Source organism: Ovis aries, chromosome 2 (genome assembly GCF_016772045.2).
Source record: "Ovis aries strain OAR_USU_Benz2616 breed Rambouillet chromosome 2, ARS-UI_Ramb_v3.0, whole genome shotgun sequence".
Taxonomy (NCBI): domain Eukaryota; kingdom Metazoa; phylum Chordata; class Mammalia; order Artiodactyla; family Bovidae; genus Ovis; species Ovis aries.
In genome coordinates this window covers 154,647,420-154,671,703 of record NC_056055.1, presented here as the reverse complement: position 1 = coordinate 154,671,703, position 24,284 = coordinate 154,647,420, and the positions used below count along the sequence as shown (strand labels likewise).

At 37.5% G+C, this 24,284-nt stretch overlaps 1 protein-coding gene across 4 annotated transcripts in view; it reads left to right on the top strand.

Annotated features, from left to right (window-relative positions):
- KCNJ3 (potassium inwardly rectifying channel subfamily J member 3) overlaps positions 1–24,284 on the top strand; it is a 183,995-nt gene that overhangs the window by 121,772 nt on the left and 37,939 nt on the right. Inside the window, exon 3 of one of the 4 annotated variants that reach the window (XM_042243848.2) lies at positions 10,052–10,112. The exons of the other annotated variants lie outside the window; for them this stretch is intronic. Coding sequence (XP_042099782.1) covers positions 10,052–10,095 — 44 coding nt within the window. The 3' untranslated portion in view covers positions 10,096–10,112. The remainder of the gene's footprint in view (positions 1–10,051; positions 10,113–24,284) is intronic. 4 annotated transcript variants of the gene reach the window in all.

Sequence of the window (24,284 nt, the reverse complement as noted above, 5' to 3'; positions counted from 1 at the left end):
AAAAAGATGTCCTTTTCATTATAGGGGACTGGAATGCAAAAGTAGGAAGTCAAGAAACACCTGGAATAACAGGCAAATTTGGCCTTCGAGTACAGATGAAGCAGGACAAAGGCTAATAGAGTTTTGCCAAGAGAACACACTGATCATACCAAGCACTGTCTCCCAACAACACAAGAGAAGACTCTACACATGGACATCACCAGATGGTCAACACCGAAATCAGACTGATTATATTCTTTGCAGCCAAAGATGGAGAAGCTCTATACAGTCAGCAAAACAAGACCAGGAGCTGACTGTGGCTCAGATCATGAACTTCTTATTGCCAAATTTAGAGTTAAATTGAAGAAAGTAGGGAAAACCACTAGACCATTCAGCTATGACCTAAATCAAATCCCTTATGACTATACAGTGGAAGTGAGAAATAGATTTAAGGCACTAAATCTGATAGAGTGCTTGATGAAGTATGGATGGAGGTTCATGACATTGTATACGAGACAAGGATCAAGACCATCACCAAAAAAAAGAAATGCAAAAAAGCCAAATAGCTGTCTGAGGAGGCCTTACAAATAGCTGTGAAAAGAAGAGAAATGGAAAGCAAAGGAGAAAAGGAAAGATATAAGCATCTGAATGCAGAGTTCCAGGGAATAGCAAGGAGAAATAAGAAAGCCTTCCTCAGTGATCCATGCAAAAAAATAGATGAAAACAATAGAATGGAAAAGACTAGAGATCTCTTCAGGAAAATTAGAGATACCAAGGGAACAGTTCATGCAAAGATGGGCTCGATAAAGGACAGAAATGGTATGGATCTAACAGAAGCAGAAGATATTAAGAAGAGGTGGCAAGAATACACAGAAGAACTGTATGAAAAAGATGTTCATGACCCTTATAATAACTGTGGTATAATCACTCACCTAGAGCCATACATCCTGGAATGTGAAGTCAAGTGGGCTTTAGGAAGCATCACTATGAACAAAGCTAGTGGAGGTGATGGAATTCCAGTTGAGCTATTTCAAATCCTGAAAGATGATGCTGTGAAAGAGCTGCACTCAATATGCCAGCAAATGTGGAAAACTCAGCAGTGGCCACAGGACTGGAAAAGGTCAGTGTTCATTCCAATCCCTAAGAAAGGCAATGCCAAAGAATGCTGAAACCACCGCACAACTGCACTCATCTCACATGCTAGCAAAGTAATGCTCAAAATTGTTCAAGCCAGGCTTCAAGCATACATGAATCATGAACTTCCATATGTTCAAGCTGGTTTTAGAAAAGGCAGAGGAACCAGAGATCTAATTGCCAACATTCATTGGATCATCAAAGAAGCAAGAGAGTTCCAGGAAAAAATCTATTTCTGCTTTATCGACTATGCCAAAACCTTTGACGACGTGGATCATAGTAAACTGTGGAAAATTCTGAAAGAGATGGGAATACCAGACCACCTAACCTGCCTCTTGAGAAATCTGTATGCAGATATAGAAGTAACAGTTAGACTAGACATGAGCAACAGACAGGTTCCAAATAGGAAAAGGAGTACGTCAAGGCTGTATATTGTCACCCTGCTTATTTAACTTATATGCAGAGTACATCATGAGAAATGCTGGACTGGATGAAGCACAAGCTGAAATCAAGATTGCCCGGAGAATTATAGAAAACCTCAGATATGCAGATAACACCACCTTTATGGCAGAAAGTGAAGAAAAACTAAAGAACCTCTTGATGACAGTGAAAGAGGAAAGTGAAAAAGTTGGCTTAAAACTCAACATTCAGAAAACGAAGATCATGGCATCTGGTCCCATCACTTCATGACAAATAGTTGGGGAAACAGTGGATACAGTGGCAGACTTTTTTGCGGGGGGGCTCCAAATTCACTGCAGATGGTGACTACAGCCATGAAATTAAAAGTTGCTTACTCCTTGGAAGGAAAGTTATGACCAACCTAGACAGCATATTAAAAAGCAGAGACATCACTTTGCCAACAAAGGTCTATCTAGTCAAGGCTATGGTTTTTCCAGTAGTCTTATTTGGATGTGTGAGTTGGACTATAAAGAAAGCTGAGCGCCAAAGAATTGATGCTTTTGTACTGTGGTGTTGGAGAAGACTCTTGAAAGTCCCTTGGACTGCAAGAAGTCCACCCAGTCCATTCTAAAGGAGATCAGCCCTGGGTGTTCATTGGAAGGACTGAAACTTAAACTCTAGTACGTTGGCCACCTGATGCAAAGAGCCGACTTATTTGAAAAGACCCTGATGCTAGGAAAGATTGAAGGTGGAAGGAGAAGGGACGACAGAGGATGAGATGGTTGCATGGCATTACCGACTCAATGGAGATGTCTTTGAGTAAACTCTTGAGTTGGTGATGGAGAGGGAGGCCTGGCATGCTGCAGTCCATGGGTCGCAAAGAGTTGGACACGACTGAGTGACTGAACTGAAGTGAAGTGACTGAAATTGGTAAATGGTATGGAATGCCTAAAACACAACACTGCTTAGTTTCCTTGGTTACACTGATGTGACTGTTGTTGGGCTGAGTGATTGGAATAGCAGTTGTTTCATGGTTTCCCATCAGCTTATTTCACTAGTTATGAGCAACTCCAAGCATTGCAGGTAACTCTTTTCAGGGTTGGCATCTGACCACATAGCAGAACGAGGCAGTAGGAAGAAAACCTGCAATTCCTGAAAAATCACCCAGTTCTTTTTCCTGGTCTCCATGGTCAAATAAGTAAGATTAGGTTAGAGGGGTTTCCCTGTTATCTCTGAGAGATGAGAATGTTGTTTCAATAGTCAGAAAACTGAGAAGAGGGAATGATATCACCTGAACAGTGCTAGACTAGAGAGTAAGCTAATTAAATTGGAAAAATCAAGTTAATTAACAAATTGAGAGGCAAAGTGAATTGTCTACACAAGCAATTATCTGAAACACTCATACAAAGCTGAAAATAAGTAGCATTGGACGGGCAGAATTGTCAGGTTTTTGTTTCAGTAAGATCTACCACAGAAAGCCTTAGCTTGGAATTTTTCTTTATTCACCATGCTTCCATCAGAAGCAGTGGCGTCAGTGGTGTCTTTTTTTTTTTTTTTTAAATAAAACTTTAAACTGAAACCCAAAACCTTCTTGACTATGTACTAATATAGAGCAATATTAAATGTATTTCCTAGAATAAAATACTTTATTTTTACGTGGTACTCAAGGAACTGACATTACATACCTAGTTTTTACAAGTTCTTATACCTTTGTATGAATTTTTATAAAGAGATAACATTAGCTATTTCACAAAATGAATATAAATTCCACATCATTGAAAAAAATATATATATATATGTACATGTGCATGTATATAATGTATAAAATTTATTTTACTTTTAGGTCACCCAGAGCATTGAGTAGAGTTCCCTGTGCTATACAGTAGGATCTCATTAGTTATTTATTTTTTACATGCTGCTGCTAAGTCACTTTGAAACTCTCTACATTAAAAGGGTCAAAGTATAAGAGAAACAGATAAGACAAGGGCATATTTATTATTTTTTTATTTTATTTTTTAATAAATTTTTATTTTTACTTTATTTTACTTTACAGTACTGTATTGGTTTCGCCATATCTTGACATGAATCCACCACGGGTATACACGAGTTCCCAAACATGAACCCCTCTTCCACCTCTCACCCCGTATCATCTCTCTGGATCATCCCCCTGCACTAGCCCCAAGCATCATGTATCCTGCATTGAACATAGACTGGTGATTCATTTCTTACATGATAGTATACATGTTTCAATGCCATTCTCCCAAATCATCTCACCCTCTCCCTCTCCCTCAAGAGTCCAAAAGTCTGCTCTACACATCTGTGTCTCTTTTGCTGTCTCGCATACAGGGTCATCATTACCATCTTTCTAAATACCATATATATGTATTAGTATACTGTATTGGTGTTTTTCTTTCTGGCTTACTTCATTCTGTATAATCAGTTCCAGTTTCATCCATCTCATTAGAACTGATTCAAATGTATTCTTTTTAATGGCTGAGTAATACTCCATTGTGTATATGTACCACAGCTTATCTCTGGGCTTTCTATTTTGTTCCATTGATCTATATTTCTGTCTTTGTGCCAGTACCATACTGTCTTGATGACTGTGGCTTTGTAGTAGAGCCTGAAGTCAGGCAAGTTGATTCCTCCAGTTCCATTCTTCCTTCTCAAGATTGCTTTGGCTATTTGAGGTTTTTTGTATTTCCATACAAATCTTGAAATTATTTGTTCTAGTTCTGTGAAAATTATCGCTGGTAGCTTGATAGGGATTGCATTGAATCTGTAGATTGCTTTGGGTAGTATACTCATTTTCACTATATTGATTCTTCCAATCCATGAACGTATTTCTCCATCTATTAGTGTCCTCCTTGATTTCTTTCATCAGTGTTTTATAGTTTTCTATATATAGGTCTTTAGTTTCTTTAGGTAGATATATTCCTAAGTATTTTATTCTTATCATTGCAATGGTGAATGGAATTGTTTCCATAATTTCTTTTTTTACTTTCTCATTATTCGTGTATAGGAATGCAAGGGATTTCTGTGTGTTGATTTTATATCCTGCAACTTTACTATATTCATTGGTTAGCTCTAGTAATTTTCTGGTGGAGTCTTTAGGGTTTTCTATGTAGAGGATCATGTCATCTGCAAACAGTGAGAGTTTTACTTCTTCTTTTTCAACTTGGATTCTTTTTATTTCTTTTTCTGCTCTGATTGCTATGGCCAAAACTTCCAGAACTATGTTGAATAGTAGTGGTGAAAGTGGGCACCCGACAAGGGCATATTTAAAAGCATATCCTACTGTGTGCTTAGTCACTCAGTCATGTCTGACTCTTTGTGACCCCATGGACTGTAGCCCACCAGGCTTCTCTGTCCATGGGGATTCTCCAGGCAAGAATATTGGAGTGGGTTGCCATGCCCTCCTCCAGGAGATCTTCCCAACCCAGGGATAGAACCTAGGTCACTTGCATTGAAGGCAGATTCTTTTCCATAGGATCACCAGGGGAGCCTACTAGATAGGCTAAAATATGGGCCAGTAAAAGCAGTTTGTGAAATTAAGAGATTATGTACTTAAAACAATACTAGCATAAGAATTCAGGGAAGCCTGGCACCCTGCAGTCCATGGGATTGCAAAGAGTCGGACACAACTGAGCAACTGAACTGAACTGAACTGAGCATAAGAATATACAGAAAAGTTAATCAGAACAAAGGACACAGAAATAGATTCAGCATATCTTAAACTTGGCATTTTAAATCATTTTATTTTTAAAAAATTATTAAATGATACTATAACAGTAGGTTTACTATTTGAAAAATATTCAAAAATATATAAAGTTCCCATGAATTAAAGCCAAAATTAACTAGATAATAATGTAATTTAAATATTTAAGCTCATTTGTGACTAAGGTATTTATTAGATCAGTAAAAAGAAATTATAATAGATAAATATATTAAACTTACTTTCCTGGAAAGGGCTTTGGTCTCACCCTTTAATAAAATTTTATCAGAATAAAAATATTTTATTTCCCACTGCTTATAGGTGGTCCTTTCGCTATTCCAAAAATTTAGAATGTATGTCTCTTGCATTTTCTTGCCCAGGGTGGAAATAGAATGATTAGGTGTTTTTCAGTGTGGGATAAAGCCTTGGTAACATTTTTTTTCCCCCATTTTATGTATTTATTTCATTGGCTGTATACTTAGTATGTTCCAAGCAGTACTCTAAGTTAAGTGTTAAAAAGTCACTTAAACCCAGCTGTAGTCTGATTGACACCTGAGTTCAAGTGAGGGACGTGAGTGGGAAAGCCCATGCTGGAAGAATTAAGTGCCTTTTTTATGTTATTTGGTCCCTAAGTTGTGTCCGACCCTTTGCTAACACATGGACTGAAGCTCACCAGGTTGTTCTGCCCATGGGATTTTCCAGGCAAGAATACTGGTGTGGAATGCCATTTCCTTTTCTAGGGGATTTTTCGACCCAGGGATTGTACCCACATCTTTTGTATTGGCAGGAGGATTCTTTACCACTGAGCTACCAGGGAAGAGTCTTTTGGGGATACTCAGATCTTCTGAAAGGCATGGTCAAAAGAGAGGTAGATCAGGGCGGTGTTAAATGACAAGCTGTGGACTTTTTTTCCTTTTTATTTATTTTGTAAAAATAATTTTTATTGGAATATAGTTGCTTTACAATGTTATATTTAGTTTCTGCTGTATAGCAGTGTGAATCAGTTACACATATATCCCCCTTTTTATGGATTTCCTTCCCATTTAGGTCACCACAGAGCACTTGGTAGAGATCCCTATACTATATGGTAGGTTGCCAATGAAAGTGAAAGTTGCTCAGTTGTGTCTGACTCTGCGAATTCTACAGGCCAGAGTACTAGAGTGGATAGCTGCTCGCTTCTCCAAGGGATCTTCCCAACCCAGGGATTAAACCCAGGTCTCCCACATTGCAGGTGGATTCTTTACCAGCTGAGTTACCAGGGAAGCCCGGGTTCCTACTAATTATCTATTTTGTACATAGTTGTGTATATATGTACATCCCAATTTCCCTATTCATTCAACGTCCTGCCCTGCTTTCTTTCCCATCTTGGTGCCCCTACATTTGTTCTCTACCTTTGTGTCTCTATTTCTGCTTTGTAAATAAGTTCATCTGTATCATTTTTCTAGATTGCACATAAAAGTGGTATTATATGATACTTATTTTTCTCTTTTCTGACTTACTTTTCTCTGTATGGGAGTCTCTAGTGCCATCCATATATCTGCAAATGGCACTATTTCATTTTTTTTTATGACTGAGTAGCATTCCATTGGCATCTGGTCCCATCACTTCATGGGAAATAGATGGAGAAACAGTGGAAATAGTGTTAGACTTTATTTTTTGGGGCTCCAAAATCACTGCAGATGGTGACTGCAGCCATGAAATTAAAAGACGCTTACTCCTTGGAAGGAAAGTTATGACCAACCTAGATAACTTTGCAAAGCAGAGATATTACTTTGCCAGCAAAGGTCTATCTAGTCAAGGCTATGTATGGATGTGAGAGTTGGACTGTGAAGAAAGCTGAGGGCTGAAGGATTGATGCTTTTGAACTGTGGTGTTGGAGAAGACTCTTGAGAGTCCCTTGGACTACAAGGAGATCCAACCAGTCCATCCTAAAGGAGATCAGTCCTGGGTGTTCATTGGAAGAACTGATGCTGAAGCTGAAACTCCAATACTTTGGCCACCTGATGCAAAGGGTTGACTCATTTGAAAAGACCCTGATGCTGGGAAAGATTGAAGGTGGGAGAAGGGGATGACAGAGGGTGAGACGGTTGGATGGCATCACCGACTCAATGGACATGAGTTTGAGTGAACTCCGGGAGTTGGTGATGGACAGGGAGGCCTGGCGTGCTGTGATTCACGGGGTCACAAAGAGTCGGACACAACTGAGCGACTGAACTGAACTGAACTGAACTGAATATTCCATTGTATATATGTACTACATCTTTATTCATTCATCTGTTGATTAACATTTCAGTTGCTTCCTAGTCTTGGCTATTGTAAATAGTGCTCCAGTGTACACTGGGCACATGTACCTTTTTGAATTGTGTTTTTTTTCTGGGTATATGCTCAGGAATGGATTGCTGGGTCATATGGTAGTTCTATTTAGTTTTTTAAGGAACCGCCATACTGTTCTCCATAGTGATTGTATCAAATTACATACCTACCAACAGTGTAAGAGGATTCCCTTTGCTTCACAGCCCCTCCAGCATTTATTGTTTGTAGATTTTTTAATGATGGCCTTTTGACCAGTGTGAGGTGATACTTCACTGTTATTTTGATTTGCATTTCTCTCATAATTAGTGATATTGAGCATCTTTCCATGTGCCTTTTGGTCATCTATATGTCTTTGGAGAAATGTCTATTAGGTCTTCTGTCCATTTATTTATTTATTTTTTTTATGGAGCTGTATGAGCTATTACTATATTTTGGAGATTAATCCCTTGCCAGTTGCATCATTTGCAAATATTTTCTCCCATTCTGTAAGCTGGCTTTTTATTTTGCTTATAGTTTCCTTTGCTGCACAGAAGTTTTTAATTAGATCCCTAATATAACATTATAAAATGACTATAATTCTATTTTAAAATAAATTAAAACAAGAAAATATAAAAATGAATCTGAAAAATAAGGTTGTATGAAATGTTATAGGAAGGAGAGGGTGATGCCTCTAAAGTGATTTCCTATGCTTTTATTCTTTGGGAGCTCTGCTAATGAAGAAGTTCCTCAAGAAAGACAAGAATGTTTGGGAACAGTTTTCAAGTTTGTTTCAAGCCCCTCCATCACTTCTTGGAGAGCTGCAGCTTTGTCTCCCTTTGGCCGCCATCAACTAACCATGAGCCCATCACATCTTGTCCGTTCTTGTCCCACTGGCATGAGTTGCTCCATGCTCCCATTTCAGTATATCCAGGAAAGAAGCAATTTTCAGTGTGCTTTGAGCTGTCTTAGCGAAAAAGGATATGAGAAGGAGAATTGCAGGTGTGCTACAAAGACTGGTGGAATTTCATCCAATTCCTAGGTGACGCAGTGGTAAAGAATCCACCAGCCAGTGCAGGAGATGTAGGAGACATGGGTTCAATCCCTTGGTTGGGAAGATCTCCTCGAGGAGGAAATGGCAAACCACTCCAGTGTTCTTGCCTGGAAAATCCCATGGACAAAGGAGCCAGATGGACTACAGTCCATGCGGGTCACAAAAGAGTCGAACACAACTAATGGAGCATGCATAGTGGCTGCCACACGTAATAAGCCTGGAAGGAAGGTGTGGTCCCTGTTGCTTTAAGTTCTCTTTAAAATAAAAATTTTAAAACTACTAAAAACTTTCTTGGGGTTTAGATTGTTCCCTAGGTGTCAATTGTTGGGCAAAGGAAGTCTCATTCAGCAGACTTTCTTACTAGTGATAATTAAATATAAAATTTTGTAAGAGGAAAAAGATTTAATTTACCAAAAATATCTTGAATCAACTTGAAATTTTAGGACCTATTCTAAGAGCATGACAAAAATCACTGAGTGGGATTTATTTATTCCTTAGATAAATGCCTATTGACTGAGTATTATACAAAAGAAAATTTGAATGTCAGTACCGTCAATGAGAGGAATCAATATTGAAACTTTACTCAAATTGATCTCTTAACGCAATAGTGATCAAAAGCTCAGTGCAACCAAACAGGCACTTATTTAATCAAGAAAATTTTGACAAAGTGCCTTGTCATAGTGTGGGGCATACCTAACTTGTCCTATTTGTTAATTGAAAAAGAAGTGTAAAAACAAAAGTTAATATACATATATATACACACATATATGTATTTATATATGTATATATATGGTTTTTAAAAATTTTTTAATTTTATTATTGGGGTGTAATTGCTTTATAATGTTATATTAGTTTCTGCTATACAACAGAGTTAATAAGCTATATGTATATTTTTTGATTTTAAAAAAGTGTTTAAAAAATTCAGTCTAAATTTTCCTAGTGTATTATAACCATACTGTTGTGAAAGCCACAGAATCTTTTGAATTCTGTTAGAAATTAGAAACTTTCTACAGCTGTTTCACATTTTTTGTAGGCTTATTGATTTCATGGTAAGTCAGTGATTCTGTCTCCATGGTACCCCCTTTTTTTCAGACTAAAGAATCTTTTGTTTTTAAGCACTGACAGATCTGTTTTCTCATTCTTACAGGCACAGTACAATACTGGCAGTTGATTTGGGCTCTACAAAAGTTTGTTTTGACTAATTTGGTTCTCCCATAACCAGGTCAAGAGATATTAAAATAGTTTGTCTACAGATTATTTTGCTATGTCATATGGCAGTCAGATTGTCTTACATATGACATAGTCAGTGAGTGAAGCTGGAAAAGCTTCATTTTACAGATATTATGGATATTAATAATAAAACTAACATTTATTGAGCACTTTCTATGTGTCTCCTATATGCTTTTCATTCAGTGTCTCTGTTAATCCCAGCAATACAGACAAGCTAGGTATTATTATTATTGTCATTTCTGTTTTTTCAGATGCGGGAATTGATGTTAGTAAGGAATTGAAGTTAACTTATTAACCCAGGATATATAGAGAGTAAGTATCTGGAATATACCCCTAAGCATTATTCTGAATGGCTAAAGAGTTTTTTTTTCATATATTTAGTGTCAGCAAGGGCTGCTGTCCCATGTTTTTTATTTTATTCCTAGCCTATGTGCCTTCATTAGTAACCAGCTTACAGCTGTGCCCCACTTTCTTTCTACCTGGCATAGCAGTCTTTTCCACATGCAAACCTCAAGCCTCTACTTGAAGATTACTAGATAGGAACCTATAGTCCATGAAGTCTCTTCTTGGAGAGCAGGATATCCATGTCTTCTGAGATCTGCTCTACTTTTTTTCTGAATCATGGATTAGAGTTGCATTTCCATTTTCTGGTTCCACATTCTATTTGACAGAGTTTTCTTCTGTTAGGATCCAAATTTAACTCCAGTTTCCCCTTTTCCTTACCTGGTTTTGCCTACTTCAGTGACTGCTGATAAGAGCATAGCTTTAGATAGATATGGTGATATGCCACTGTTCAAGGTAAATTTATTATTTGGGGTCAGTTTTATGACTATCTTGGCAAGATATGAAATAATATATGTTAAATGTTGGCATCATCCAGTAAGTTGAAACAGATTTCACTGTAGAAACTGAAATATGAAAAAATTGTTATTGATCTTATCAAGTCAACCTTTTTGCCTTAAGAACAAAATGTTAGGAATGGGGGAGATTTTGAGTTAAAAACTCTAATGGTGTCAACTGGCACTTTCCTTACCTATGAAGAACTATACATTATACCCTACTGCATCAGAGATAAATGCATTGTCCATGTAATAATGTGTTTCAAAATTGGGTTTACATGCCCCAGATAAATTGTCAAAACTCACAGCTATAAAAATGCATATATTAATCAACTTGGTGTGGTGTCTACAGAGTTGCCACTCACTGCACACTTACTACTTTTCTCTCTAAATGGTGTCACCAATTCCAATCTGAACACATTCTCTCCTGTCTTGTTTCTTCCTCAAAATTTCTGCCAAGATTATTACCTGATGCATACAGTTTTTAAAGAAGAGGTAGCTTTTCTTTTTAAAAGAGATAACTTTTCTTTTTAAACTAATTTTGGTGATTTCTCTTGGTTTTCAGTACTTAAGTAACTTTTGGCATTGATGACATATCTCCATTCCTAGGGGACAAATATCATTTTATGAATTATTAGCAATGTTTTCAGATATATCATTCTTAATATAATGTATGTGAAAGTGAAAGTGAAGTCGCTCAGTTGTGTCCGACTCTTTGGCAACTCCATGGACTGTAGCCTACCAGGTTCCTCCGTCCATGGGATTTTCCAGGCAAGAGTGCTGGAGTGAATTTCCATTTCCTTCTCCAGGGGATCTTCCCGACCCAGGAATTGAACCCGGGTCTCCCTCATTGCAGGCAGACACTTTACCGTCTGAGCCACCAGGGAAGCTCATAATATAATGTATAGGTATAGCAATAGTATGGCTTCCCAGGTGGTGCTAAGAGCATGCGTGCCAATGCAAAGAGACACCAGAGATGCAGGTTTGATTTCCGGCTCAGGAAGACTGCCTAGAGGAGGGAATGGTAATCCACTCCAGTATTCTTGCCTGGAGAATACCATGGACAGAAGAGCCTGGCAAACTAAAGTCCATAGGGTTGCAAAGAGTTGGACAAGACAAGTGACTTCACACACACACACACACAATAATAGTATAAGTCATGGTGAAATTGTATATAAAAATGAAGTATTTTAAAGGAGGAGATCACAATATAGTAAGCTAATAAAATGATTTTTGCTCATTTTTTGGTCTTTTTCTTTTATAATTTAATCTCAATAGAAATGCCTTACAGGGCCTTTGGCTGAAGAATATATAATCAGTAATGTTATGTGCATTATTGTGAAAGGTGACTACCCAGCAACATTTTAAGATCTTTGTCAAATCCTAGAAATACAGTGGTAACAAAAGGATTTATTGTAAACCAGGCAATTTAACAAAATACTTTTAGAGCCAGATAGCAATTCTGGAAAAGATCACAGCCATAAATAGGTAAGACAGTTAAAACCAGGCACCGTGACTTCCACAGACAAGGCTGGTGTATTTATGGCATGTTGAATGTGCAGGAATAGCTGCCGTAGCCCCGGTAGTTAGACAGATAGGAAAGTAGAGTTGCCTAATTTGTTTGACTTTTATTCAGTATAAACACTTCCTTTAGAGTCATGTCTGTGTGCATGCTCAGTTGCTCAGTCGTATTCAACTCTTGCGACCCCATGGTCTTTTAGCCCACTAGGTTCCTCTGTCCATGAAATTTTCCAGGCAAGAATACTGGCATGGGTTGCCATTTGCTATCCCAGGAGATCTTCCCAACCCAGAGATTGAACCCTCATCTCTTGCACCTCCTGCATTGGCAGGCAGATTTTTTTTTACCACTGTGCCACCTGAGAAGCCATGTTTCTATTAATTATTCTTGTATATCCTTGTTTTCTTTCTGCTTAAGGAAAAGGTCCTCCTTAGCTTCTTAAATATATGTTTTGAATTTAACTCAGTCCTAAAGAGGTGAAGATTATGGTTATTAATTATGTTGTAGAAAATTCTCAGGAATTTAACAAGTATCAACAGTTCATTCTGTTCCAAAGAAGTATATTAATAATCAGTAATTGCAAATAGATTCTGTGGATTTTATTCAATTCTTTACCTCTTTTTGTTTACTAAAACTGCCTTAGACATTAATATTGATTGTAGAGTCGGCTTTCAACAGTGTCCTTCTCTGTAATTTAATTATAGATTTATTATACATGCCCTTGTTCACCAGAAAGAATCAATGCTGAATAGATGGAAAATGTGTTAGTCAACCCAGTTTTGACCTTATGTACTTAAGCGTAGGTGTATATGAAGCCCTCCTGGGATTTGACAGGCTATAGATCCCCTTCCTGTTGTCCTTATATCCTTCCTCCAATCTATGAGGTTCACATGAGCAGTCTCCCTGACTCCATTCTTAATATTCATCGCCTTGCATTTTGCCCTGCAGTCATGGTGGACTCTCACCCCACCCCCACAACTACTGTTGTTTATACTTGCCATCTTTATACCCACCCCAGGACCTTTGCATTCATGGTCCTGTTGATGAACCCCAGTTCTGCCAGATGTTTTCATGGTTTCCTTTGCTTGCTTTATTTACACATCTGCCCATCAGGGAGTTATTTCTTGACACCTAACATATGGATGCCTGCTCCATCAATCACACTGCTTTATTATTCCTTTCCTTATGGCTCAGCTGGTAAAGAATTTGCCTGCAATGCAGGAGACTTGGGTTTGATCCCTGGTTTGGGAAGACCCCCTAGAGAAGGGAAAGGCTACCCAATCCAGTATTCTGGCCTAAAGAATTCCACAAACTGTATAGTCCATGGGGTCACAAAGAGCTGGACAATACTGAGTAACTTTCACTATTATTCCTCAAAGAGCTTATCATTTTCTAGCATGATGTCATTCAGTTGTCTATCTTTTCTGTCTTTCCATTAGAATATATATTTCATGAGGGTGTTCCTTTGCTTGGTATATAGTACTTTCTCAAGATTATTTATAATAGAAATAATTAAGAATTAATATTTAATAATTAATAAAAATATTTTATGAGAAATTCAGAATATTTTTAGTGAAAAGGAATAAATAGTTAATGTAATTGAACAAAGAAAAGTTCTGTATAAAAGCTACACTGAGTAAAAACTGCTGTATATCATACTATGCAAAAGGGAATATTGATTGTTGGGACTTGATCAGAAGTTTTTAAAAGTTGTAAATGTTAGAAAATAGTTTCCACACTACAGTATGATTATCACTGTCTCAGAAGAAAAAATAGTTGTTTCTGGTTTTGACTTATTTTTACTTTTCCCTTCATCTGTGTTACATTTTGGAGCTTGCTATCTTTATGTATATATAGATACAAATATAGATATATACAAACATATACATATGTCTATACCTCTATCTACTTACATATCTATCATCTATCTATCTCATACAGTATGGTGTTTGGGTAAATGAGATTCTTAAGCCAAAGGAGATCAGATTAGAGTTGGGGAAGAAAAGCACATCCACAAATATCATTCGGTATGTGTGAACTGTTACAAACATAAAAGCACTAGAAATTGACTATAAAAAATTATATCTGTGTTATTTAATAAATGTAAATGGGTATGTATTGTTTGACAATATTCTTTATAACTTTAGGTTATAAGATGATAGAAAATTATGAATACATCAGCAAATGTTTTTGTAAATAACCTACCATTAAACTTTCAGTTTATACATTTTCATATATGTGAATAATTATTCTGTAGATATATTCTGATATATGGTTTTAACTTGTAGTTCAGAGTTAGTTTTTTTATCTCTATTGCAATTTCTCATTGACCTTTACTTTAGTCACTAATAATAGTTTCAGATCTTAAAGATAAAGCCTTGTGGGAGATTTTAAACAACTCAGGACTTTGTTTTTGTTCTCCTGACGAGTCATTTGGCCCTGAGGCATTATGTCATATCTATGCATGTCCTGAGTTATAAAAGTGACTAATGTGAGAAAACAACAGAACACCATTTACAATCATTTTAGTGCATTAATTGCATTCAAGATACAATCTTTTTCTTCCCTCAGATAATAAGAACTCATGTTTGGTTTTCTTCCCATTTACTGCATATTCCTTTTTCATTCTAATAATAACCTGCAATCTGCAGCCTTAATCATGATAAGCAGTCTCAAATCACTTTATCTCATCACAGTGTTGGATAAACACTTCTGATTTAAATTTCAATAATTCTGCATTAGCAGTGCTGATATGAGCCTTAGATGTCTGATGGAAATTCTGCACAGGGATTGCTTAGTAATTATTGGTTTCATTGAGGTTTACATTAGAGCTATAGTTAGTGCAGTGCCAGTAACCCAAGCCCCAGAGAGCAAGCCAGGCCAAGCTTGCATGATCACTGCTGTTCACCTATTAAATGTGTCATAAAAAATGAAATTAAAGTCTCTACAGGGTGATCAAGCTGTCTAAAAATCTTACAGAATTTTAGAATCATGGACATTTAAAGATGAGACAGTTCTATTACATTATCTAATCAACCTCTCACCCCTATCTTCCTCCTGAGGGACTGTTCTCTTAATGCCATTTTTGATGATTTTGTCTTTTGAAGTGACTTGGTTCATAAGACTTCGATACTTCCCCCAGGAGAACTTGCCCTGCTCTAATAGATTTCCTTATTGGGAAGTGCTTTTTAATTGCTAAATCTCTCCTGTTTAATTTCATGCTATTGTCTTATTTTTTTAATCTTTGTTTTACTGTATGGTCATACAATCCACATCTCAAATAAGTTCTACATTTGTCCTATTGGGATTCAGAAAATGAGCAATAAGAAAACTCACAAAAAGTAAAACTTAGTTAACCGTCATATTCATCAACTAAGAAATTCTCTTATTTAATATGTCTGTTGGAGACTGAACTAATCATTTTTATATAATTGTTTCTCCCTTCATGTTCCTATATTAAAACACTGAGCCACACTTGGTCATTCAGAGATGTTTGTCCCTTCACCCTTGATGGTGGTGGGAGAGTCAGAACAAATATTCCATTGATATGTGCCGTGGATTGGATTGCTCCATTGCTCAGTCATATCCAACTCTTTGTGACCCCTTGGGCTGTAGTCCACCAGGCTCCTCTGTCCATGGGATTTTTCAGGCAAGAATACTGGAGTGGGATGCCATTTCTTCTTCCAGGGGATGTTCCCATCCCACGGATTGAACCCATGTCTCCTGTATCTCCTGCACTGGCAGGCAAATTCTGTGCCACTTAGCCACCTGGGAAGCCCCATGGACTGAATTTTAATCCTCTAAGTTCATTTTTTGAAGCCCTAAACCCCAAGGTGACTACATTTGGAGATAGGATATTTATGAGGTAATTAAGGTTAAATGAGGTCATGAAGGGTTGGACCCTAATCCAGTAGAATTGGTGGCTTCATAAGAAGAGGAAAAGAGACATTTCTCTCTCTGTCTCTCTCTTTCTCCCCCTCCCCACCCACCCATGTACAGAGAAAAGGCTATGTGAAGTCTCATCAAGAAGGTGACTATGTGCAAGCCAGGAAGAGAGCTTTCCCCAGGATTTGAATTGGCTGGTATCTTGATCTAGGACTTACAGCCTCAAGAATTTTTAGAAAATAAACTTCTGTTGTTTAAGTCACCCCATCTGAAGTATTTTGTTGTGGCAACCCAACAAACGTGACTGTTGCATCTGACATTTTGTTTTTTAGAAGTTGGTAGCATGCTAGTGTATGCTATTATAGCATGCTATAATAAAAATCCCATAGCACTTGGACTTAAGTTACTAAAACTTTTTTTTTATTATTAATATCTTGTGAGATTCTCCTGCAGGCTCATAGTAGGCACAGAGATTGCCAGGCAGCCCTCGTTGGTCATAAGGCAGTTGTGGGATTCAATAGCATATATATAGCCAGTGAATGATGTGGGTCAGGGCTGAGTGAGCCCAGAACTCTGTTCTTATTGCATGACCAAGCAGAGGTTACACAATATAAACCTTTTAAAAACTAACACAGATGTGGAAACTATGTTATAATGAACTCCCATATACTTATCCCCAGATTCAACCCATATCAATGAAAAATCATCAGTGTGAATTTTCCTTTTTTCACTTATATAGAATTTTAAAGTCAAATCCTTGGCACCATGACATTCATCTCTAATTACATCTGTATTTGTTTCTTTCAAAATAATTTGTTCTTCTACATTCGTAATGCTATTGTCATACCTACAAAATTAAGTATATCTAAGATTGAATTCATCTTTGAATTTCCCAATTTGTCAGGAAGATCTCCTGGAGTAGGAAATAGCAACCCACTCCAATATTCTTGCCTGGGAAATCCCATGGACAGAGGAGTCTGGAGGGCTACAGTCCATGGTGTTGCAAAGAGTCTGACACTACTTGAGTGAATGCACACAGACACACACACACAGAGACACACACACACACACACACACACACACACACAAGGTGTCTTAAAAAATGTCTCTGTAATTAAATGTTCAAATTGGGAAGCAAGAACACTGTGAACTTTGCATTTGTTGTATGTCACTTTCTTTTTAACTTTCAAATTTGAAATAATTTTAGTTATTTGAACATTGCAGATTACAGTAAGTTGCAGAATAGCATTTACCCTTTCCTTTAATGTTACCATCTTGGTTCATAGTACAACGATCCAAGGGAAGAAGTTAGTATTGGTGCAGTATTACTGACTAAACTATACACTTTGTTTGAATTTCATCAGTTTCTCACTGATGTTTTTTACCCCCAGAATCCGAAGTGTCTCTTGTATATACAATCCAGTCTCCCACTCCCTTATCTCCAGTCACCTAATTAAAAAAGCAAAACAATTAGTGGGCAGAATGTCTTACTTTCTAACCTTGTCTGCTTCCTCAAGGTCTTACTAAATATGTACCTGCATCTATAGTTGTATTTTCTGAGAATTGGAAGTGAAAGCCAAGCATGTAATTGAATTTAGGTTTATATTTTTGACAAAAATATTTCAACGCTGATACTGTATAATTAATGTCATATCACATAGGGTACAGGTAATATCTGCTTGTTCCACTTTGGTGATGGAGACAGGTTGAGGGATAAAGGTGGTCCCAGACAGGTTGTTTTGTTGTTAATTTTGTTGTTAAATGGATTTTAGTATCCATTGATGATCATTGCCTGAATCATTGTTTCACCTGGGATTGAAAAACGGTGGTGATTTTCTTATTTTGTGGTTTCTTATATAATTTGTTATCAGGAATGATAACTGTAAAGGCACACTTGCCCTTAATGACTAGAAGTTTTTAGTTACCTAATGTAATAGTTGGGTTAGCTGGGGTGACCATAACAAATTACCACCTACCGAGTGGTTAAAAACACTTTAAAAAATTTGTTTGTCACAGTTCTGGAAGTTGCAAGTCTAAAACTTAGGTGTCAGCAGGCTTGGTTTCTCCTGAGCTCTGTCTCCTTGGCTTGCACATGGCAGTCTTCTCACTGTGCCCTTACGTGGCTTTTTCTCTGTGCTGGTTTCCCTTTCTCATCCTATATTAACACTAGTCATATTGGCTTAAACCCCACACTAGTGACCTCATTTAATCGTTATTACCTCTTTAAAAGCCTTGTCTCTAAATATAGTCATATTCTAAGGTATAGGGGCTTAGAGTTTCAGTTTATAAATTTTGAGGGGATACAAATTCATTCCATAACACCCCGGATATTAATTTTCCATTTAATCGCCAGTTTCTGTCTAAAGGATTGGTGTTCCAGCTACCTCCAATGAAAACCAGAAATTTTATTTTATTTTATTCTGTTTGGGCACTTTGTCTTTCTTTGTAGCTGTGTCTGTCTATATCTATTTCTATAGAGAGAGATGTTTTGAAGTGTCATAATGAGTTCATGGATTTTTGTACATTCAGTGTTTCTATTAATAGTACCTGTTATTCTTTTTCATGCTGAAATCCTCCATCTCTTATCAGTACTAACCGAATTGACTTGTTTCCCGTGTTCTTTTTACATGACTTTTAGATTTTGACAGGTTTCTTGTTTTCCAGTATAAAAAGTCCGAGTTTCACCTTGTGCATTTCTTGTTTAAGACCTGGAATGAGTTATTTCTTCAAAGTGCCTGAGCTCTTTGTATGTTAAAATGAGATTGAGAATCATAAGCTGGAAGCATGATTCAAAAGCATAGACACTATTTCCTTGAAGTACATTATTTCGTGGGCAGATTACTGAGCAATTGACTATTGGAAAATAATCTCCTGTGAAAATTAAAAGGTTGAACATATTTTGAAAAAAAAATTTTTCCTGTAACTTTTCAAAATCAGGTTATCTACAAATCATTTTTCTTCAGAGTACTTTAAACAGAATTCCATTAGTTATATCTGTACCCTTGTAGAGATGGCTTTCTGATTTCAAGAAAGCAAAACCACCCACAGAAGCTTATAGTCACTGGATGGAAATGCTCGCACCAAAACCTTTCCAGGAAAGGAAAAGAGAAAGCACTAATTTTTTCAAATAAGTGTACGTCTGTCTGGCAGCAGAAGTACACCAAACACTGCAGCCATGCTACTTTTTTTATTTTTGGACTTAGACCACCTTAGCATGCTACTGCTACTGCTCACTACATACCCTACACTCCACTTGTCCCACTTAATGATGTTTTTCTTCACAAAAACCTTCAAAACCAGGTGCAGTGTAATATTCTGACTCTAGTATGAGGTTTGGAACATGATCTCCACAGATGTTTACAAGTGAAACTGAGCAGGTTTTCAAATATCTGAGGTGAAATAAGTCATATATTAGTGACTGATTATTATTTTTTTTCAATATGTGAATTTAAAACTACAACACTAAAGAAGGTATCCACCTTGCTTTCATCTCCAGTCTCTATGTCTCATAATTTTCTTGAACCAGTGGGACATTTCAGCAGCCCTAACTGACCTAGGATAACGTTTAAATGTTTTATTCAGTTTCTGTTATTGACAAATGAAATAGTGAGTGTGGCATATAGTAAAAGAATTGGATCCAAGACAATCCATCCATTCATTATGAACCAGAAACCCAGTCTCTTTCCATTTGCCTTTGCTTCATTGACAAGGGTGAACTGTAACCAGTGCAGTTGAAACTTTATGGAGCATAGATTCCAAATATTTTGCTGTAATAATGGATACTATGTTTCCATGGGAACAGAATATACCTGTTACATTATAAAAGTAAATGAATCATTATTTTAATTAACATGCTAATTAGATATTATTAAAGCTATATTTTAATTTCTCAAGTTATTACAGTAAAAATATCCTTTCTAAAAGTATCAGCATTTATGTGTACAGCATACCAATAAAGAATAGGATAAAAAAATCTGATGCAATAGAAATACAGTTTGTAGTAGTTTATTATAAATGCTTTTTGCTTGACTAAGCAGTAGTTGAGTCTTTAAATTTGGCATTGAATATTTTGTGAAGATATTGAAGCTTGGGATGCTTTTCTAACATGGAGGATATTATTTTAATGAAAATGATACATATATATTTATTTTTTGACAGCTTGGAACTTTAGCAGATGATTCTTAATAATTTATATTGCATAATATTGATTCAACACTAATAGAAAGTATGACATATAAATCATGCGTATGCAACACTGAGTTGACTTTTATCCATTTTTACTAGTTTACACTAATGTAGCTTTATGAATCATGATTGAAAGACAGTGATACAACAAGGGATAATCAATGTTGATATAGAAAGGAACATTGAAGGAGTTAAAAAAGGAAAACAAAAAAGAGGCCAGGGTCAAGTCGAGGAATGAGATACCATAGCTGCTGCTGCTAAGTCGCTTCAGTTGTGTCTGACTCTGTGCGACCCCATAGACAGCAGCCCACCAGGCTTCTCTGTCCCTGGGATTCTCCAGGCAAGAATACTGGAGTGGGCTTCCATTTCTTTCTCCAATGCATGCATACATGCTAAGTCACTTCAGTCGTGTCCGACTCTTTGCGACCCCATGGACAGCAGCCCACCAGGCTTCTCTGTCCCTGGGATTCTCCAGGCAGGAATACTCAGTTGGTTGCCATTTCCTTCTCCAATGCATGAATGCATGCTAAGTTGCTTCAGTTGTGTCCAACTCTGTGCGACCCCATGGACAGCAGCCCACCAGGCTCCTCTGTCCACGGGATTCTTCAGACAAGAATACTGGAGTGGGTTCCCATTTCCTTCTCTGAGATACCATAGAGATTTCTCTTATCTACTCAGTGAACAAAGTCCAGTGATAATTCATGGTTTTATTTATTCAGTCTTTTTTTCCCTCAATCAACAAATATTTTTCTAACACCTAACATGATAATCTCATGAATCCTAATGCCTCTGGCTGTCTCATGTAATCTGTCTCTAATTTTACTGCCTTCGTTATACTCTGAATATATTATATCCATTCTTTTTCTTATATTTCCCCTTTTAATCATATATCTTCTCCACATATTTTAATATTTCTGATCTCACCCACAATGACCAGTATCAGTTACTTCCTTTTTCGTTATCTCTCTATATGTACATATATGTCTTGCTTTGTTCCTATTGCATTTTAGTGGGGTATTTGTTTATAATTTTGCTTCTATATAAGGCCGGGATCTCCTAAATCAAAGGTCTTGTCTTATTTATTCATCTCTGGTCTGGTGACCATTTAGTATTGTGCACAAAGCAAGTATTCACATACTTGAATGGAGGAGTGCATTTTTGATGTGCAGTATTTGATTTCTTTGCTTAGGTTTTAAAGGAGTGAGAATTTGAGAAGAGTCTGTTTGGCCCTAAATTATTTCATACTTGAGAATATATCATTGTGTTAGTAATTTTATTAATATTTATTTCTTGGTATACTCATCTTTGTCTCCTTAAATATTAAGTACGAGGCTTTCATTTTTAACAAAGAGCTGAGTACCTAAAGTAATAGACATTAAAGTCACAGTGTACCAGTTTTCAGTCCTTTCAAAGTTATTTAAAAGTCAAGAGTTCATTGTGCGATGTCACTGAAATAAAATCAGTGGACAGTCTGTTAAAAAAAACTCAATGTATACCTCTGGCCTGCAGCGATATTCCTTAACTTAGAAATATGTAAATCCACTTACAAAATGGAGAAATTATTTGAATCGTATGACCCAGATCATAAATATACATTTTCATGTATAGAAGCCAGAAAGCAGAATCAAGTCACAAGAAACTCAGATGAGGAACTGTGAACTAGAAACTGCCTATATCAAAAACAGATTTATAGGTAACCTTCCAGGGGATGCAGGTCAAAGTACCGGAAACTAATGACTGTAATAAAGTCTTCTTGAAAGGGCTTTAGTAAACCACATGTGATGCTCCTTTAAGGGAAAATAGTCATGTGGATTATTGGGTGCTAGCCATCCTGTGCAATCTATGTAAAGGAGACCTTTGAAAGGGAAATCAAACAAATCTGTAAGGGAAGTGATCACTTGCTAGGTATGTGACACATTTAATGTTCTTCAATGCTTCTGTGTTTCTCTCAAGTTCACTCTGCTTAGTATGACTTCATGGCTCTCTCTGACCTGGCTGTCTATGAAATGCCTCTCTATGACTCAGCCATGTCTGACTCTTTGCAACCTCATGGACTGTAGCCCACCAGGCTTCTCTGTCCATGAAATTCTCCAGGTAAGAATACTGGAGTGGGTAGCCATTCCCTTCTCCAGGAGATCTTCCCAACCCAGGGATCAACCTGGGTCTCTCATTCCAGGCAGATTCTTTACCATCTGAGCCACCAGGGGAGCCCATAGCCTGGTCATTGCCTACTTACTTGTTATGTTATTATTGCTTCAGTTCAGTTCAGTTCAGTTCAGTCGCTCAGTCGTGTCCGACTCTTTGCGACCCCATGAATCGCAGCACACCAGGCCTCCCTGTCATTCACCATCTCCCAGAGTTCACTCAGACTATTGTCCATCGAGTCTGTGATGCCATCCAGCCATCTCATCCTCCGTCGTCCCCTTCTTCTCCTGCCCCCAATCCCTCCCAGCATCAAAGTCTTTTCCAATGAGTCAGCTCTTCGCATGAGGTGGCCAAAGTACCGGAGCTTCAGCTTTAGCATCATTCCTTCCAAAGAAATCCCAGGGTTGATCTCCTTCAGAATGGACTGCTTGGATCTCCTTGCAGTCCAAGGGACCCTCAAGAGTCTTCTCCAACACCACAGTTCAAAAGCATCAATTCTTCGGTGCTCAGCCTTCTTCATAGTCCGACTCTCACATCCATACATGACCACACGAAAAACCATAGGCTTGACTAGACGGACCTTAGTCGGCAAAGTAATGTCTCTGCTTTTGAATATACTATCAGGGTTGGTCATAACTTTTCTTCCAAGGAGTAAGCGTCTTTTAATTTCATGGCTGCAGTCACTATCTGCAGTGGTTTTGGAGAACAAAAAAATAAAGTCTGACACTGTTTTCACTGTTTCCCCATCTATTCCCCATGAAGTGATGGGACCAGATGCCATAATCTTCGTTTTCTGAATGTTGAACTTTAAGCCAACTTTTTCACTCTCCTCTTTCACTTTCATCAAGAGGCTTTTTAGCTCCTCTTCACTTTCTGCCATAAGGGTGGTGTCATCTGCCTATCTGAGGTGATTGATATTTCTCCTGGCAATCTTGATTCCAGCTTGTGTTTCTTCCAGTCCAGCGTTTCTTATGATGTACTCTGCATATAAGTTAAATAAGCAGGGTGACAATTTACAGCCTTGAGGTACTCCTTTTCCTATTTGGAACCAGTCTGTTGTTCTATGTCTAGTTCTAACTGTTGCTTCCTGACCTGCATACAGATTTCTCAAGAGGCAGGTGAGGTGGTCTGGTATTCCCATCTCTCTCAGAATTTCCCACAGTTTATTGTGATCCACACAATCAAAAGCTTTGGCATAGTCAATAAAGCAGAAATAGATGTTTTTCTGGAACTCTCTTGCTTTTTCCATGATCCAGCAGATGTTGGCAATTTGATCTCTGGTTCCTCTGCCTTTTCTAAAACAAGCTTGAACATCATGGAGTTCACGGTTCATGTATTGCTGAAGCCTGGCTTGGAGAATTTTGAGCATTACTTTACTAGCATGTGAGATGAGTGCAATTGTGTGGTAGTTTGAGCATTCTTTGGCATTGCCTTTCTTTGGAATTGGAATGAAATCTGACCTTTTCCAGTCCTGTGGCCACTGCTGAGTTTTCCAAATTTGCTGAGATATTGAGTGCAGCACTTTCACAGCATCATCTTTCAGGATTTGAAACAACTCAACTGGAATTCCATCACCTCCACTGGCTTTGTTTGTAGTGATGCTTTCTAAGGCCCACTTGACTTCACATTCCAAGATGTCTGGCTCTAGATTAGTGATCACATCATCGTGATTATCTGGGTCGTGAAGATCTTTTTTGTATTGTTCTTCCATGTATTCTTGCCACCTCTTCTTAATATCTTCTGCTTCTGTTAGGTCCATACCATTTCTGTCCTTTATCGAGCCCATCTTTGCATGAAATGTTCCCTTGGTATCTTTAATTTTCTTGAAGAGATCTCTAGTCTTTCCCATTCTGTTCTTTTCCTCTATTGCTTTGCATTGATCACTGAAGAAGGCTTTCTTATCTCTTCTTG